This window comes from Lissotriton vulgaris, chromosome 6 (assembly GCF_964263255.1).
Source record: "Lissotriton vulgaris chromosome 6, aLisVul1.2, whole genome shotgun sequence".
Classification (NCBI taxonomy): Eukaryota; Metazoa; Chordata; class Amphibia; order Caudata; family Salamandridae; genus Lissotriton; species Lissotriton vulgaris.
The window spans coordinates 184,069,868-184,085,869 of NC_141694.1; the positions used below are offsets into that span (position 1 = coordinate 184,069,868).

Consider the following 16,002-nt stretch of genomic DNA (forward strand, 5'->3'; position numbering starts at 1 on the left):
GAGCCCTGGACACAGATCCAAGTCAGTGGTGCTCTATCACTCCCATTTCCAATCGAGAGAGAGAGTCTCTCTCTCTCTCTCGCTCTCTCGCTCTCTCGCTCTCTCGCTCTCTCGCTCTCTCTCTCTCTCTCTCTCCCCCCCCCTCTCTCCCCCTCTCTCTCCCCCTCTCTCTCCTCCTCTCTCTCTCTCTCTCTCTCTCCCCCTTCCCTTAAGCTCGTAGTTGAGACATTGGCATAATGAATGTGCGAAGACGCCCAGCTAAGGGAGTAAGGCGGTATCTGATGGGACTCTGGTCACAAGGATTGAGTAGCCCTTTACACACATGACCGCCCACTGTATATGCAAAGACTAGAGCAATCCATCCCTAGGTTGAAGGATCTGTGTTGAAGCCTCTGGCATACAAGTGAATCATGCTAGATCCCAATACGTTCCTGTGGAGGGCCCCCACCCCACTGATGTCAAAGTCTGGCCACTTACAACTGGATCCTTAAAATATTTGTGTGTACATTTTGCCACAGATCCACAACAATCTTAGGACCTCACTATTACATCGTTTCTGCACACCATGTACAAGGTCTGAAGCCCTAGTTAAAATGGTGGTTCTCCCACGATTTCTGTATGTCCTCCAAAACTTCCCCCACACCTTGACCTCCCCTCCCTCTTCTCCAAAATAGGAGCACTATTTACCAAATATCTTTTGGCTTGTGCGCAACCCCAAGTCTCACTATCCAAATGCACACGTGCCCCATATTATGGCGGGCTGGAAGTCCCGGACATGCATCTGTATAACTTGGTGTTGCAGCTGGTGGTAATTAATGACTGGATAAACAGGAACCAGAATGATCTGACGTACCACTTAGAACGGGATGACATACCACTTAGAACGGGAATCGCTACAAACTTGGGATTTAGAACGAATACTCAGAGGTTTATTTGTTCCCAGGGTAGTGCCAGATTAAACCTGGGCTCCTTTGGGGTGTTCGACTCCCTCAGGTATGGAAGCTAAAAAGATTTCAAGCTTGGGATCAGGCCAGTATATTGAAAATAAGGGCTGTATGGTCTGATAATTTCATTGTCTTTCGAAATGTTAACAGCGAAATTCCAGATATACAAAATCCACTTCCGTTACCTGCAACTGACACATTACGACCATCTTCTAGAAAAAGTGACAGACTTCAATCAGCTCAAATCCAAGGTGACAATGGAGCCCCTGGGGAATATGGGGGTCTTCCAAATGTATAGATCAATTTTGATAAACACACTGGATCCCTTCATACTCCTCCCTGAAAACATGGCACCAGGATGTAAGAACACTGTCAAGGAATGGCAGGAAGCCAAGATGGCTGCCAGGTATTTAACTACATCTGTCAACCTCAGACTGATTCAACTCAAATGTTTCCATCTGCTATATTATGACCCCCATAGAATTTGACACTTGCGAAGGAGGCAAGATAACTGCTTCCCTCAGTGTCTACCTGAATGTGCAGGTTTTTCCCACATGATATGAGATTGCCCCTAAATACTGCATACTGGGCCACAATACATGATTCTCTTTGTTGCCCGCTGGGTTGCGCTTTGACTCCAAACCCAATGCAGGTGATTTTAGGCATTGGCGACTTGGCGGTGGTCTATGTGGGTACCTGCTGCTTAGTGCCCAAAAGAAACATTTCCTGTTTTTGCATCACCGTCTCCCCCCACCCTCCTATCCATTAGGCAGGTCATTATTGCAGCCCTTTTTGAATGGATGCAAATGGGAATGGTGGCCTCAAGGAGCAGCAGACAGCCATCTTGTGTTAGTTTTCGCAAATATAGTTTTTTTTAGAAGCAGGCCAACCCATTAATGGACATGTTCTGCTTTTTTAAAACATATTTCCAGTTTGGGCACACATCAGTGGGAGCATGGAGTGGTCACCTGTACCACTGTCTTGCACCAACCCCAATCTGACAAACATGATTCCAAAAGTTGAAGCTGCCCCTGGGCACAGCTTTCCCTTTGTATATCAGATACCACCTCATTTGAGATGTTGGTGTCTGATCAATGGTTTTCAACTCTAATTTTGGCCATACGTATATATACATTCAATTACAGCCCCCAAATAAGGATGACCCCCACCTTTCACATTCCTACTATTTGTGATTCATAATGGTTTGAAAAACCCTCACAAAATAGGTTTATTCGCTGCTAAAAAGGCCATTTGTATTCACAACGCGGTTATTTTGCGTATTATCAGGGTTTGCAACCACAAAAGGGCTTTGTACATTAGACTGAAAATCCTCTTATTGATAGGCCACTGCGAAAATGTTTCAGTCGTTTAGTAGAGCATGCCTACTCTTAACCGGTGATGTCTAGATGGCCATTTGGTTTGGATATTAATAACTCACCCTTTAGTTTCATGATTGCTATTTTAGCCCCGTTTAATCCAAAGAAAGACCCTCAAAGGGTGGTACCCAGATGTAGAGAACTGTTTTGTGCTCAGCAACTTCCGTGGATGCCCAGTGCCCCGCACATGGGTGACTGATAACCTCCAGCACCCCCACACTGTGCCCGAATCCATGTTTAACTCTCCTAACCCTAAACTTCAGTGTAGACCAAAGAAACTCTGGGTGTATTCCCTGCTCACCTTAGGCATCAGTATCCCAAATCCCTGATTATCAATCGTGAACCCAGCTCACCTTGTCCTTCCTATACAATATAAACTTAATTTGGAATTTCATATTGAATTAATTAAACATTGTTTAAGATCTATTTAAAACATACCCCCTGAACTGAAATGTTTGTATAATTGAAAATGACAGTTAAGAATGAAAATATATATTTTTTTTATATGTACTTTTAACATTGAATCAAATGTATACACATTTTTTAAAAAGTCGAGATAAATGCATTTATTTTAACATTTTTTGCTGTGAGGGTTCTGTTATAAGTGCCTGGCTCCATTATTTCCTATGGCAGCTTGTTGCAGTATTAGTCGTTGGCCTTGTGAGGTATACGTGACTTACTCCAGGTCTGAACTGAAGTACAATTACAAATGTACTGCTTCATTTTTGGCTGTAGTAACTTTACAGTCAGAACATTTGGTTCATCCCCCTGTTTCACAAGGTGGAGACACTCAAGTACACACTTAGTAGTAAATTTACCTTCAGAAATACTGAGTAGCCGAATGTAGTAAATTTAGTACAAAGTATGAGAGTAAGGGCAATTTGTAACAATGGGCAACAGTCTAACCTGGCCGCCCACATGTAATGATTTTAATTAATTGAACATAAATAAACTACTACTATAAGAGTAGGCTTACCTTTTTTGAATAGGCCCCAATGTGCTACTATGTAGAAGTTGTGAATCTTGATCATTTATTTACACACCTACCCTAACCAGTCTTTTCAACGCTTACCTGTCCAACTGACTGTTCCCTTTTATCTTAAACTCGTGGTAATTGTGTCTTGACAAAAGAAATGATATGCAAATCCTGACCAAGTATAGACTTATTTAATGATTCTCCTACATCCCAGCATTTTTCAAAACTGTGGTTGCTGCCCATTTCGCTGCTTTCCCTGATTCAAAGGGTCTTCTGAGCGGCTTTAAATTGATGTCCTCCCCAAGGGATACCCCTCTGCTGCATCAGAGAAGAGCTTCTTCATGCCTATGCTAAATAGCAGCAAGCATGGGGTGTGATATTGCTAGATTTTTCTGTGGCTTCTGTTAGCACCATCAGGTGCAACCAAGTGTCGTATTCGCTGGTTCTGATGGAACAGGCCTACCCTATTACGCCTAACAAACCAGACAAGGGAAGTGAAAGTGGACCCCTTTTCAATCTATTTTAGAGCCTCTTATGAAATGACCTTCCTGATTATCCTATTCAGTGTCATGTTTCTTCCACAAAATCTCTTGGAAACCCACTGCTAGCCCCCTAAAAGTCATTCTGTTATCATGCCGGTGCCTAAATCCATAATCACATTCATCCTAATTTGTTCTTGTTCCATTTTTTCTGCAGTGAATGTAGGTCATTGCTAAACTTATCTTCTTGGCCTATAAGACTGTTGTGCTTTGTCAGCTGTCTCTATTGCTTAGAAACTCATGCCACAGTTAGCCAGAGAGTTCTTCAAATTCAGGGTATTTGAACGATGGAGACCCCTTGCTTCCTATAAATATAAGATAGTGACAGTAGCATTACCTAGGGCAACTTTTCTTTGCTGTTTAATCTTTGGCTTATTAAAAGCATATTTGCTTAATATTCGCCTTGTTTATAGTTTGACATCCCTGTCGTGTATTTTGTACTGCTGTTGATTTGGGTTTTTTCGTTCATATTTCACCACTGTAATTTTAAAGCACTCTGATGTTTATGGCATTGTTGGCTCTTAAACATTTGGAAAGGCACTATATTGAGTAAAACGTGACGGTACTCCTTCAGTATTCCTACTTAACAGTGAAATGTGCTTTGATATACATCTTTATATACATGTCCTTTTGAGGGCTAATAGATATTAAGCAAGTTGGACTCTACATTTTATAACAGTGTTGTAAGGCATGCCTCTTGGAAATTGGATGACTGCAACTGATTTTTCAATGACAATCATAAAACTTTGAGATAATCGACATTTTTCTTTTCCTCCCATATGTGACGGTATATAAGCCAGTGCCCTGAGCAAGTTATGAACAGTTCTGTAAAACAATGCCAAACATTTGTTTCACAAATAATTATTTTAATGTGTTTTTTAACACTATTGTTGATATGGTTGTGCAATACTCATCACATCAATCGAGAATGCAAAATAATGTTGGTACATTTGTTATTATTTTTAGGGTACAGAAATTCATGGAGCGTGAAGGACGGAGACCTCGTCTCCTTGTCGCTAAAATGGGCCAAGATGGCCACGATCGAGGAGCTAAAGTTATAGCAACAGGATTTGCAGATCTTGGCTTTGATGTGGATATTGGTCCTCTTTTCCAGGTATATGTAGTAATGTTCCTTTGAAAAGTTAATCCTTATTGGTATCTAATTTTGCTGCACTGCCATCAGGGTACAAGTCATTGTAACACAAAGAACACTAATTTTAGTTACCATTTATGTGTTTGTTTTATAGTACATGCCTATTAGCTTGAAAACGTTGTTTTCTTCAAATTGCAGCTAACAATGGGCAGCGATTGCAGTTAGAATATGTAGATTTAACTTTAATAAATACATTCCTTATAAATCAATGAACAGTGGTAGAGATTGGATTTAAGTGACTCTGTGGCTTCAGGGTGGTTTACTACATAATTACAGATTTACTGTATTGGGTATATAATTTGCCACATAATTTGCAATATTTTCAAAATTAACAAAAAAATAGTTTCTAGTTAAAATGGGTGAAAATAGTATTGCCCGAGGATGCTACGCCACATAATTTGCATTATTCTGACCTTCATGCAACATAATTCTAGTAGCTTGACTACAGGTAAAGTTCTGCAGAGTGGCTTAGGGCTGCCATGATGATAAAATAGGTCACATATTTTACTGTTGACTGAGAAATATGGATTTCGATACCACTGCATATTGTTCAATAAAAGCACCCCAAACAAGTTGTCTAGACTTATGTTACTAACGTTGATCAGGTCGTAGCAAATCCCTTAAAAAACATTCTCATTATCTAATAAGATAAATGTAAATACAATTGGGAAAAGGAAAACAGATCTGTGCCACTTTTAATCTCTTTGTAGTAATTAATCTAAACTAAAACTAAAGAGCCTCGTAGTCTAAAACCCTGATATTTTTTACAGAAAATGGAGAATGGGAAGAAGAATGTAAAGTTATTCACAACTGCATTTTCACTATCTCCTATTTGAGTAACAATTATTAATTTATTTGTTACTATGCAGTGCACATCTGTTCATATTTCATGAAAACCCCCACCTCTGGGTTGAGAGTTCTTATATCATGTTTATTAGAACTTACTGTAGTAGGTAGGGGAACTATGAGCTTAGAGAGAGGAATACTCAGCTTAATGTTTTAAGTGTTCCCATTCATATGTCATACGTCATTGGTGACTTAAACCTGATTTAGAGAAAATTTCAAAAGTATCGTCAAATGCATCGGTAAATTTGAGATAATAGTTCTGCAAAGTGACTGGCCTTTGGTGGTCAGACTTGGGGCATACAAAACCACCTGTTTATCCTCATGGATGCTTAGCGTGAGTATAGTAATACTTGTCATATTAAATGCTAGACAGTTGGCTCTGGTGTTACATGACATATGGTACCCTGTACTGAGGCCTTTTCTTATAGTCTCAGGTCTGACAGAGTTTAATTGACTGACGTTTACTGTTAAAATGCTGGAGTTACATGAGGAGTCAATATATTGTGGTCATTACGTCGGGGGTCACTACTTTTCAGGTACATTTTTTCCAGTCACATTTGTTTTCTGCCCTGTGTCTTAAAATAGAAGCTAAAACTATATATATATATATATTTATATTATATATATATATATATATATATATATATATATATATATATATATATATATATATATATATATATATATATATTCACTGAAAAAACCATAGGTTTCAAATTAGAATGACGCTCACTTCAGCTGCTGTCTTGAACGTTTAGTCGTGATCCATCAAGTGAGGGCCCAAAAAAAGGAGGGTCTCAAAACACGTTTTCCCGTGTTCCCTATATCGAATATTTTGTTCAGGTACGGATATGTCAGTAGCTCAAAAACGTCCGGGAGCAAGGCGTGTCTTGATCCGGATCAAGCCACAATACGATTGTTACCGACATCGAAGGAAGCTACCAGACCCCCACGCCTTGCTCCCGGACGTTTTTGAGCTACTGACATATCCGTACCTGAACAAAATATTCGATATAGGGAATTCTCCATATCAGGAAGAACTTCCCCCCTTCTTTTGCTGCGATTGTTGCAGTTATTAAAGCTTGTGTGCCATTATACATCTGCAAGTCCTGGGAGCAAGTGTCTGTGTTTTTACAGATTAAAAAAGAATCTACTTATAAATGGAAATTAAATACCTCGATTCTTCGTAACTGCAATAAGTGCAAGCTGAGTGAATAATTTTTAACAAGAGACGACAGAATCAACCTAAATAGAAACCGGATGTCTACAGTTTCGCTGATTTGGGCCAAGTATATTTGTTGGGCTGCATTACTGTTGTTGAACACATTAGAGTTACAAGCGTTACATGCATGTTATGTAGAGGCGCCTCCGTCCTATATAAAACACAGACCGACAAGGACCCCGCTTCCTTTTCCGATACGAAATTAGTTTTGTGAATAACTTGCTGACCAGTGGCGAAGATATAGCATACAATAATTACTACACTGAAGTCAATACGATATACGTGGCTGCTCCAGAAGCAGGCGCTGGTCGCCGAAACGCGCGTCAAGATTTATTTCTTTTGCCACTTTTTATAGTTGTGTCATTTGCTTTTTATGTTTTTAATATGAATTGTGATACATTTTAACTTGTGATTGACAATATGTGATACTTCTTTTTTCATGAAGAATTCAATAAATATTGAGTATATACTTTTTGTAACCTCTCCTTCTGTGCAATATTAGGTTTGACAAGTGTTACTTTTAAGTGCCTAGGTTGTTTTGTTTCAAATGTTGTTTAATCCCTGACCTAGGACTTATAGCATTTACTTCCTCAGGGGGTTCTTGATACTTACTCATAACTCAGCCGAAACCGGTCATGCCTTTTTCCCAATAAAACAACGAACGGAGCGCCGCTGTGTCCTTTGCATTTCATCTCTTAAGGAGGAGAATCTGGTTTGATATTTACGCGTTCCCTGTGGCGCGTTCAAAGGCCCCTTTCATTTGTGTGGTCACGGATTCATGGGAACCCTGCTGATGTTACCGAGATGTGGGACGATACCGTGACCCACCACCGTAATCTCCAAGGTGCCAAGAAGCGACTAATTTCAGCGGGCGCATTGAGTATGGACTAACGCTGTCACTGGATCTGCTCCTCCATACCGGTTACCTTGGAAGATGGTGGTTGAAAGTAGGGGACATTGAGTTGTTTAAATGTTTTAATTTTTAGCGTGTTTTCTGCCACTGCACAAGAGAACCAGCGTGTTGTATTTCGGGACTGGTTGTCCTCTCTGATTGACACATGCAGACTGCGCCCCTCTCACTGTGCTCCTGGGACTGCCAACTCCCAAAGGCTAATTGAAAAGAAATGCTGCCAAACCTACCCCCCTGCGGGGACCACCAACTCCCCAGGGCTAATTTGTTTGATTTGGGGTTCCTCATATACCTTCCAAGCCCAGGGGACCATGACCGCCCCGGGGCCAAATGCTCTTTTAAAATAGGAGGGGGCCGAGCATCCCCCTTCCCGGGCCATTCTCGGCCCAGTGACTGCCATGTTCTTGGACAGGCTGTACAGAATCTAAGGAGAGGTACCTCGCGGCCTCTCTCCTGGATTCATAGATCGGCCTGGCAACCGCCAACCCCTAGGGCTGGCTCTTGCTTTGTCCCGGTGTGCTCACCTCTGGGACATAGCTGTTTGCAGTGGCTTGGCTAGAGCTTGAACAGCTCCTGTCAAGCCACAGCAAACACTCTGCTTTCAGCAAATGACAGCAGTGAAAATGAACTTTCTTGTTGGATGTGGAGCATTTGTCTGTTTTCTAGGCCGCGAGCAGGGAAACAGACAAATTGCTTTCACTCACAAGGGACTGCATGCTTAGCAGCTCACTGTGTGTGAAAGAAATGCCGGATTCAGGCAGGAAACATGGAGCTGGCAGGGACCACGGGGGGCCTTCAGTCTCCCCTATGGTCCCAGAGCAAATTGGGTGCCCTAGGTGCATCCAGGACAAGTGACCAGGCCAGGATGGGGGGGTGCCACGCGACCCCATCTCACGAGAGGCTTCTTTCTTGTCATCTGCTGCTGAGATTGTATTCTAATCTTTTAAAAACTGGAAGTATGTACACTTGCCTAGAAAATCCCTCCCTTTTGGCCATGCCTCATACACATTAGCAGTATGCTATGTCTTCTCACCCATTTCCCAGGATGATGAACAGCTTACTAAATAGCTCCCCAGAGAAAATTTCCAGCCGATTTTTGCCTAAGAATACCATCACCTCTACACCAAACAAAGAAGCACTTACATCTGTAAAATACACATAATCCAAGTGTTTTTCTCTGCAGTCCACCTTGGAAAGTCATCCGGTGAAGGCGTTTGAGGAATAAACATCACCAGTAGGATGGATGGATGGATATATATATATATATCTCCAAAGTTCGGCCACCAACCACACTCCAAGGTAGGAAAATTAGACGAGCCAAACCCAGATAGATGGTGCAATCATTTTATTTCGTTAAGCCCAACACCACCATCCCCACGACGCGTTTCAGCCTGCGTAGGGCCTTGATCACATGGATATATATATATATATATATATGAGGTATGTCCAGTTCCTAACGTAGGTAGCACAGCGCATTCAGCCACACCAACAAACAGGAACCGGCGAGACCCAAGATAGTGCAAATTATTCTTTTTGTTTAGTTTGTAGCCCAGCACCAGTCCGCCATGACGCGTTTCGGCTAGAGATAGCCTTGATCACATGACAACGTCACGAGGGATGACCACCCTTTTAAAGTGCAAGTAGTGCCATCACATGGTATAGAAAGCAAGAAAATACTCAACTTTCCAAAAAACTACATTTGTAGTATTGCAGCATAAATGCGATTATTGCACAAACAAACAAAATATAATATACCATTCTATTGTCATTTTGTTCACAATTACAGTTTAATGACTATTTTTGGAAATGTTTCATCTAGAAACCTCAGTAATGTGATTTACACTCTACAAATTCATGGCAACGGCTAAAATAACTTCATTCTGTACAAAAGTTAAAAGCCAATAAATAATTATAAATAATCATATTGCCATTAAAATTCATTTCAAAAGGTACTCAAGCGTTTAGATAAATCAAACACAGGTTAATTATAGAGCACAAGAAAATAATTTAAGAGCCCTGTTGTCATGGATTCTGACAATACTAGAATGGAAGGTTATACTGCCCAAGTGGGCTATCCATCACTGAGGTAACCATTACTGGTATAACTGTGCAAATATGCAATATCAAGTGCAAAAAAATGTTAGATGGCTATAAAGTGCTACCACAAAGTGAAATAGTGCAAAAGAAATGTTAAATCATTATATCTTCATGTATAAAAACAGGTCAAAAGGAGGGTCCAGGGTTCATGCTATACTTTTAATCTCTTAAAATTGCTAGTTTTAAGTTGTTATTTACAGGACAGAAACAATTCATTGAGGATAAAAGTGCAATGTGCAAATAGCAAGGTAATCCGGGTACTATAGATAGGTGTGGCAATCCTCCCCCATGTTAAGCCCGTGAGGTGCCTTAGTATCGAGTGATATGATGTAACGAGTCTCCAACTTTCTAAGTAGGGACTCTCTATCACCTCCTCTTCTCTGGGGGGGAACACAGTCTATCACAAAATATTTCAGAGCGGAGGCATCCTTCCCATGTGTTTGCTCGAAATGCCTGGCCACAGGATATGCAGTATCAGCATGGGTGATAGCACGCAGGTGCTGCAAGATCCGCTTATGGACTTGTGGCCTGGTGCTGCCCACATATCTGAGCCCACATGGGCATTCCAACACGTAAACTGCAAACTCTGTTTTACAGTTTAATTTGTGTTTGATTTTGATGGGGGAAGGAGACAATGGTGTATGTACCTCCGACTTACTTACTCCATGTTTGCAGGCTTTGCAAGTGGAGCATCGCAAAAATCCCTTGCTATCGTCGAGCCATGAGCCTGTAATTACCTCTGGGCTACTGGATACCAGACTATCTTTCATAGAACATGCCTTGCGGTACGTAATGCTAGGGTATTTGGGCATTGCAGGGCCAATTATAGGATCATTGGATATCAAGGGTATATATATCAGGGTAGAAACACCCCGACCCCCTAGACCTGCCCAGGTGGTCCCACAAGGACCCCCAAGGCCCCAATTTAGTTTTTTTAAACCAGTCTGTTTTTTTTCAAATTACCCCCCGGGGGGAGCAAATTCCGGGGGCAAGGTGAAAAAGAAGTGTGGAGGGGGGCCCAATCCCGTCCACACTGCCCTGGGGACCGCCACCCCCGGGTCAATGCAACGCAGCCCCCTGGCGCATACTGGAGGCTCCTGGTGAGCTAGTTGAACCCAGGGACCCCCAGTATGCATGGGGAATTAGTTCCCCCTCTGCAAATGCGCCAGGGGGCTGCGTTGCAGAGAGGTGTAAAAAGGGGCAAAGCCTCATCACACCTCTCTGCAATGCAGCCCCTGGCGCATACTGAGGTTCCAGATGGGCTAGTTGGCCCCCAGGGACCTCCAGTATGCCGGGGTAATTAGTTCCCCCTATGCAAACGCGCCCAGGGGCTGCGTTGCAGAGGGGTGTAAAAAAGGGTGTGGCCTCATTACACCTCTCTGCAATGCAGCCCCCTGGCGAATACTGGAGGTTCCAGGTGGGATAGTTAGCCCCCAGGGAGCCCCAGTATGCAAGGGGAGTTAGTTCCCCCTCTGCAAACGCGCCAGGGGGCTGCATTGCACAGAGGTGTAAAAACATTTTTTTTCCATTTATACTAAAAATATGTAATGTAATTTAAAAAATAAAATATCTAAAAATAAATAATTTAAAATAATGTAGTAAATCAGTATAAAAAATATAACAATTGATACATTTAAAAATGATCATTTTCAAAACCATTGAAATTCACTGAAAAACCCATAGCTTTCAGCCACGTTATAGTTAGGAATTACCATTTAAAAAACCTTTGAAATTCACTGAAAAAACCATAGGTTTCAGCCACGTTATAGTTAGGAATTAGCATTTAAATAACCTTAGAAATTTACTGAAAAAACCATAGGTTTCATACATGTTATAGTTAGCTGGACATTTCACTGATACAAAACCATTGAAATTCCCCTGTTATAGTTAGTTCAGCTAACTATAACCCTCGCACCCGCATTTGAGATGTCATGAGTGATGTCATGAGTGATGTCACTGACCATGTCATGAGTGATGTAATATGTGACGTCATCAGCAGTGCATTGCGGGCGCACAAGTTATAGTTAGCTGAACTAACTATAACGGGGGAATTTCAATGGTTTTGTATCAGTGAAATGTCCAGCTAACTATAAGATGTATGAAACCTGTGTTTTTTTCAGTGTGTGTGTGTGTGTGTGTATATATATATATATATATATATATATATATATATATATATATATATATAGTGTGTGTGTGTATATATATATATACACATATATATATATATATATGTATTTGTATATATATGAATATATATGACACTAATTGAATAGTAATTTAAATCTAACATAAACTACATTGAATTTATTGTTTAAAATCATTGTGTTAAGTAATTTAATGTGTAAACTCATTTACTCATATAGCAAGCAAAGTTGATTTAATTTTAGGATATTGATTGTAAATAGTTTTTAAATAATATTTTTGTTGTAAAGGTTGAAAGAAAATACAGGTTAATTAAAATGTTATTAGTCATAAAATGAAGTATTAATGTCTTTTAGGGTTCAAAGATTTGTAGTGAATATCGGTAGTATGGTGGTTTTAGGGGTTAGGAATGGTTAGAGTATATGTTAGTACAGAGTTTCAGGGATAGGTAGTCTATAGGGGCAGTAAGGTATTTTTAGTGCTCAGGCATTGCTAGTTTGTGGGGGAGTAATGATTATTAGGACTCGGGATGAGTACTGTATAGCATAGTAATGTGTATTTTAGGGCTCAGATGGGTTTTATACAATTAAATGTAATTAAATAATAACTTTTAGTTAAAATCATATTTTGATAATAGAGGTAAAAGAATTTGCCCCTTTCTATCATGGCGTAGATTGTATGATGTTACTTAGCATGCATTTACATAGCATGCTTTTACTACGCAGTTTTTACTTCGCAAAAGCATTTACTTTGCATTTTTTTATTTCGCATGTCATTACTTCGAAAAATTAGTAATAACATTAGAATTTGCTTTTCTTAGCGGTACCTTACTTCGCATGTTTTTATACACGTACAACGTGTTTTTTGTTGTTGTTTTTCTTATTTGTAACCTAACCACTGGGACGGGATGCCAGGGAAATAGGGGATTTGGGTGGGTAATTAATTTAAAAAATATTGGTTAACTTCAGCACTACCCAAAAACCCTTTACAAACTAACAACTACACTACACATACACTACAACACTATCCTAAACTCTAAAAAACTACCCCCTACACTACACATACACTACAACACTACCCTTAACCCTAAAACACTACCCTACACTACACATGCACGACAACAATACCCTAAACCCTATAACACTACCCCCTACACTACATCATACACTACTACACTAAACCATAAAACACTACCATACACTACACATACACTACAACACTACCCTAAACCCTAAAACACTACCCCCTACACTACATATACACTACAACACTACCCTAAACCCCCTACACTACACATGTAAATGTAAATGTACAGGAATTTATATAGCGCGAATCACCGAGCGGTTTCTAAGCGCTTGCTTAGGGAACCCGTCCTGGTATTCCCCTGTGAGATAACCCCGGCAGGGTATCCGCAAGGTGAAAGCCAGGCATCCCGCCGCGAGGGGCCGTTGTGGAGATTAAGCAAGCTATTGCCCAGAGTCGCAGAGTGTGAACCCGTGAATCGAGTAGGCACCGGAGCGAGAATTGCCGAGTCCATGGACATTTTAGGACTCAAGACCCCGCCGAGCCGGGAATTGAACCCTGGTCCCGGGCTGACCTCTGCTTCCAGGTCTGCCTCCTCTAGCCAGTGAGCCACACTTCTTCACTGCACATACACTAAAACACTACCCTTAACCCTAAAACACTACCCTACACTACACATACACTACTACACTACCCTAAGCCCTAAAACCCTACACTACACATACACTACAACACTACCCTAAACCCCATAACACTACCCCATAAAAAATATCGGTTAACTACAGCACTACCCTAAAACCCTTTACAAACTACCCCCAAAACACTACACTACACGTACACCACTACCCTAAACCCTAATACACTACCCTACAGTACACATACACTACAACACTACCCTAAACCCTAAAACACTTCCCCCTACACTACACATACACTACAACACTACCCTAAACCACTACCCCCTACACTACACATACACTACAACACTAAACTAAACCCTAAACCACTACCCTACACTACATGTACACTACAACACTACCCTAAACCCTATAACACTACCCCCTACAATACAAATACACTACTACACTACCCTAAACCCTAATACACTACCCTACATTACACATACACTACAACACTACCTTAAATCACTACTGCCTACACTACACATACACTACAACACTACCTTAAAACACTACCCCCTACACTACACATACACTACAACACTACACTAAATCCCAAAACACTACACTACAACACTAACATAAACCCTAATACATTATCCCCTACACTACACATACACTACAAGACTACTCTAAACCCTAAAACACTACCCCCTACACTACATATACACTACAACACACTACAGCACAACACAACCAACTACACATACACTACACCACTACCCTAAACCCTAAAACACTACCCTACACTACACATACACTACAACACTACCCTAAACCCTTAAACACTACACCCTACAGTACACATACAATACAACACCACCCTAACTACACTGCCCCACTTACCTCTCTCTCCTCGTGGTCCCTCGCTTCGCCTTCAACCATAAATAATTTTACATCTTTAACATTATTTTTAAAAAACGGAAAACGAAGTAAAATAACTCGTAGTAAACAACATTGCGAAGTAAAGGCATGCTAATTAAAAGCATGCAAAGTAAAAGACAATGCATACTATAAATGCTAAGTAAAATACCTGCGAAATAAAAGATGCGAAGTAAAGGTTCTTCCCATGGCGTAGATGGCCCTATGCTAATACTATGCTTTAAAACTTTGCTAGAAAAGCAGATCTTTAAGGTGAGCAAATTCAGAGTGTCGCTGGTGTTGTAGGGTACTCTATACAGGAGCTGCTCTTTGCCTAAACTTGGGAACTTTGCAGAGTTCTGTGCTTCTTTTTTGCATAATTTATGCGGCTCTCTGTGCCTGAAAGGGGACTGCTTTTGACTTATACTAAGTTCTCCCTTGTGTCTGGACAAAGCGAAACCTCTCTGATGAGCTATAATGATAGCGAAGCACGTGTCAGAGGTTGCTTTTATTCATTCCAGGTTGGCTGGGATGGTATTTTACCAATCTAAAGCTGTAATACTGTGCCTGAAGTGGTAAAAGGTGTTTGCCATTTTACAGCTCGGCGTGGATGGCAAGTTGCTAATCCTGTGTTGAACGTCTTTGGTGTAGAAATGGCAAAAGACTTTGTTCCTTTCTATTGCGCGCGGATGGCACTTTGCTAGTCCTTTGCTTAAAAACTCTGATAGAAAAGCATACATTTGAAGTGAGCAAATTCAGAGTGTTTCTGGTGTTGTATGGTGCTCTATACAGGAGCTGCACTCCACCAAAATATGGGAACTACCCAAAGTTCTTTGCTTCTTTTATGCATAATTTATGTGGTACTCTGTGCCTGAAAGGGTATTGTTTTAATATATTTACCAATATGTCTATACAATCTTCAGAAAATATGGCAGATTGTACAACGTTTGTTGGATTCTGATAGGATAGTCTACTGATTTTAAAAATACAGGTAACCCTTTATCAAAAAAAAGTCAGTATTACCAGTATTGCAAAATTTTCTTAAAGGATATTGTGCAAAAATTCTTGTCTGCTTCTATTCCCTGGATGGTTTCTTTATATTTTTCCGATCATTGTTATCCGAGCATTGAGATGTATTTTTTATATTATACTGTATATTGTGTTGATTCTTACTGGCTGGCTCACCATCCCTTGTGTTAGTTCTCTAACTAAGTTTCAGAACTATATAAT

General features: G+C 40.6%; 1 protein-coding gene across 1 annotated transcript in view; it reads left to right on the plus strand.

Moving 5' to 3' along the window:
• Window positions 1-16,002, plus strand: part of MMUT (methylmalonyl-CoA mutase) — a 267,755-nt gene that overhangs the window by 229,820 nt on the left and 21,933 nt on the right. Inside the window, exon 11 of the mRNA XM_086926220.1 lies at window positions 4,802-4,949. Within this exon, the coding sequence (XP_086782346.1) occupies window positions 4,802-4,949 (148 nt within the window). The remainder of the gene's footprint in view (window positions 1-4,801; window positions 4,950-16,002) is intronic.